Here is a 2,500-nt window from a genome sequence, read left to right on the forward strand (position 1 = left end):
AAAGACTCCTCCTTATTTCTCTGAGCATCAACTTAATACACCTTGTTTGTTTGCTTTTTTACACACCATTTAAAAAAAAAAATTTGCTACACACACACACGCACACACGCACACGCACACACGCACACGCACACACGCACAAACGCACGCACGCACGCACGCACACACACACATTCACATATACAATATGTTAATAATTATAATTCCAGTAGAGAATAGATTACAAAATCTTATTTCAACTGATTTCTAAATTATGAAAGAGGAAGAATTGTTTAATGTATTCTTTTATTCTTTTATATGTTTCAGCCCTAAGGCTGAAGGAGGAAGTTCGACACTGCTGCCTTCTTTCGAGTCTCCTGCCTTGATATTGGTTCCTCTGGGACCTTGGATGGCAAGCAGTCAAGTTGTTTCTTGAAAACATCTACTCCCACTCCATGGAGACCCCTCAAGTGTTTTGGCAAGGAGTTAAATAGTTGTGAGCCCTTGAATCCCAAGCTATTGCAGTACATGATTCTCACTCTAGACAGGATAACTTGGACCTTTGGAACTGTGCAGTGACGTCCAGTTCGGGAGCTGGTATAGCTCTGGATACCAAAGTTTGGTACCAACCCCCTCAGGATCCTCCATACATATATCACTGCATACCTGTCCTGTCTTCGCTTCAGGGAATAGAGTCGTAGCACTTTCAGTCTCTCCCAGTAGCTCAGCTGTTCCATTAAAATACATGTTCTTTTCTTCAGCCCCTTTATATATGGCATCTCGGTCATTTTTGTAGAAGATTGGCATCAGAAGTTTCTTTGACCACTTCTACTACTTTGTGTCGTCGGCATAGCTAGTAAGTGTGGCTGTCTGTGCAACCGATGGCATGTCTAAAAGGGTCACCATGAACATTAGCGGCTCCAATACAGTTATCTGAGGCACCCCACTTTCTATTACTGTCTCCTTGGACAGGACTCCATTGGCCGCCACAGCCTGGCGTCTGTCTTTTAAGAAGCCATGCAACAGCTCTCCCAGTTTTCCGAATATATCGAGTCTCCGTAGTTTGTGAGATATCATCCCGTGATCAACCTTACCAAAAGCCTTATCACATTCACGTTTAGGCGATTCATTAATTGTTTCAACACCCAGTCATGATGCTGCAAAAGTTGTGTAAGGCAGCTTCTTCCTGAGCGGATGCCATGCCGAGTGACAGGAAGCAAGTCATTGTCTTCAAGGAACACAGTCACTTCCCTCCTGACAATGCGTTCCATGATTTTGCTGACACGGGAGGTTAGAGAGACAAGCCCATAATTTTTAGCATTCGCTCTGCTACCTTCCTTATGGATGGGACATATTATGCCTTCTTTCAACTTTTTGGAAAGTCTCCTAGTTGCGAGGAAGCTCTGGGAGAGAATCTGAAGTGGTCTTGCTCGTCGGCAAACCATTTTCTTCGAATAGTAGCCCTATCTTGTACTCTACTGAAACAGATTCTTTTGCATATCTATAGAAGACTTTAGGGTTTGTCTTTATATTTTTGACAGCCCTGGCTCCTCCTTTTTTGCCCTCTACTTTTGATGGGAATTCACTTTCGGTCTCAAACATTGTTTGTTTAAGATAGGGTCGTCTGCTATCCTTTAGCGGCCCACTTAGACCGTTTGAGGTTTTTGATTGTCGTCTCATTAATATCCGCCTATCCCTAGGAATTTTGTTCCATGACCTCTTTCTCAGTGCCTTTCCTATCAGCTTTGTGACCATACTGGAGTTGTTTCATCCGAGACTCTTGATGATAGTAGATTAATTTCTGTTTTGGAAGGATATTGAAGAGATGTGGGCCCTTCCAATCTCAAGCTGTTGCAATATCTTGCCTTGTATTTTGATGGCAAGGAGTGAATCTTTGTCACTATGCAATGGCGACCTGTTTGGGGGATAAATCTCAATGGTCAAGTCCTTCCAGGAGTTTTTTCCGCCTTCTCCTTTTAAGTCTTTCTCTGTATCTCTATTGTGATAACCATGACAACCAATGTATATCCTCCCATTCCAACATCGTAACAGAATCGCGAAACAAAGACTGGCGTTGCCTTATAAGTCTCTATCTTTTCCCTTTCCTCAGTTCCAGCAGGTTTGACATTGAGAGAAGCGTTATACATTGCCGAGGTCATATTCCAAACAGGTAAGACAATGTTTCGTCTCTAACCATTTTTGCATTCCTAATTACTTGAAATAATACCGATATATTCACACCTAATCGCCCTTTTTTCCACATGTATTCGAACCCCGTATTTGGAATGAAACTCTTCATGAAATCTCCGGAAGTCACCATCTGTTGTTTACAGCCTTGCTATTTAGTGTACTGATTTCTTACGCTTTAACGAGAATTTCTGGGGCTTAGCTGACCCGGGAATTGAACTCACGCTTAAACACTTAAAGCCTCAATTATATCACTAACCCATTGTCTTGTAGGACATTTACAGAATAGAAATCAGGAACTTTAGTTTATGATTGAATGTTTATAATCGTTCAT

The 2,500-nt window shown here is 42.0% G+C and overlaps 1 protein-coding gene across 1 annotated transcript in view; it reads left to right on the top strand.

Moving 5' to 3' along the window:
• Nucleotides 1–2,500, top strand: part of LOC106878005 (arginase-1-like) — a gene marked incomplete at its 5' end in the record, with an annotated part of 19,471 nt that overhangs the window by 3,287 nt on the left and 13,684 nt on the right. Inside the window, 2 exons of the mRNA XM_052972613.1 lie at nt 307–326; nt 2,090–2,149. Of these exons, the coding sequence (XP_052828573.1) occupies nt 307–326; nt 2,090–2,149 (80 nt within the window). The remainder of the gene's footprint in view (nt 1–306; nt 327–2,089; nt 2,150–2,500) is intronic.

The sequence above is a fragment of the Octopus bimaculoides genome, chromosome 14, assembly GCF_001194135.2.
Source record: "Octopus bimaculoides isolate UCB-OBI-ISO-001 chromosome 14, ASM119413v2, whole genome shotgun sequence".
NCBI lineage: Eukaryota > Metazoa > Mollusca > Cephalopoda > Octopoda > Octopodidae > Octopus > Octopus bimaculoides.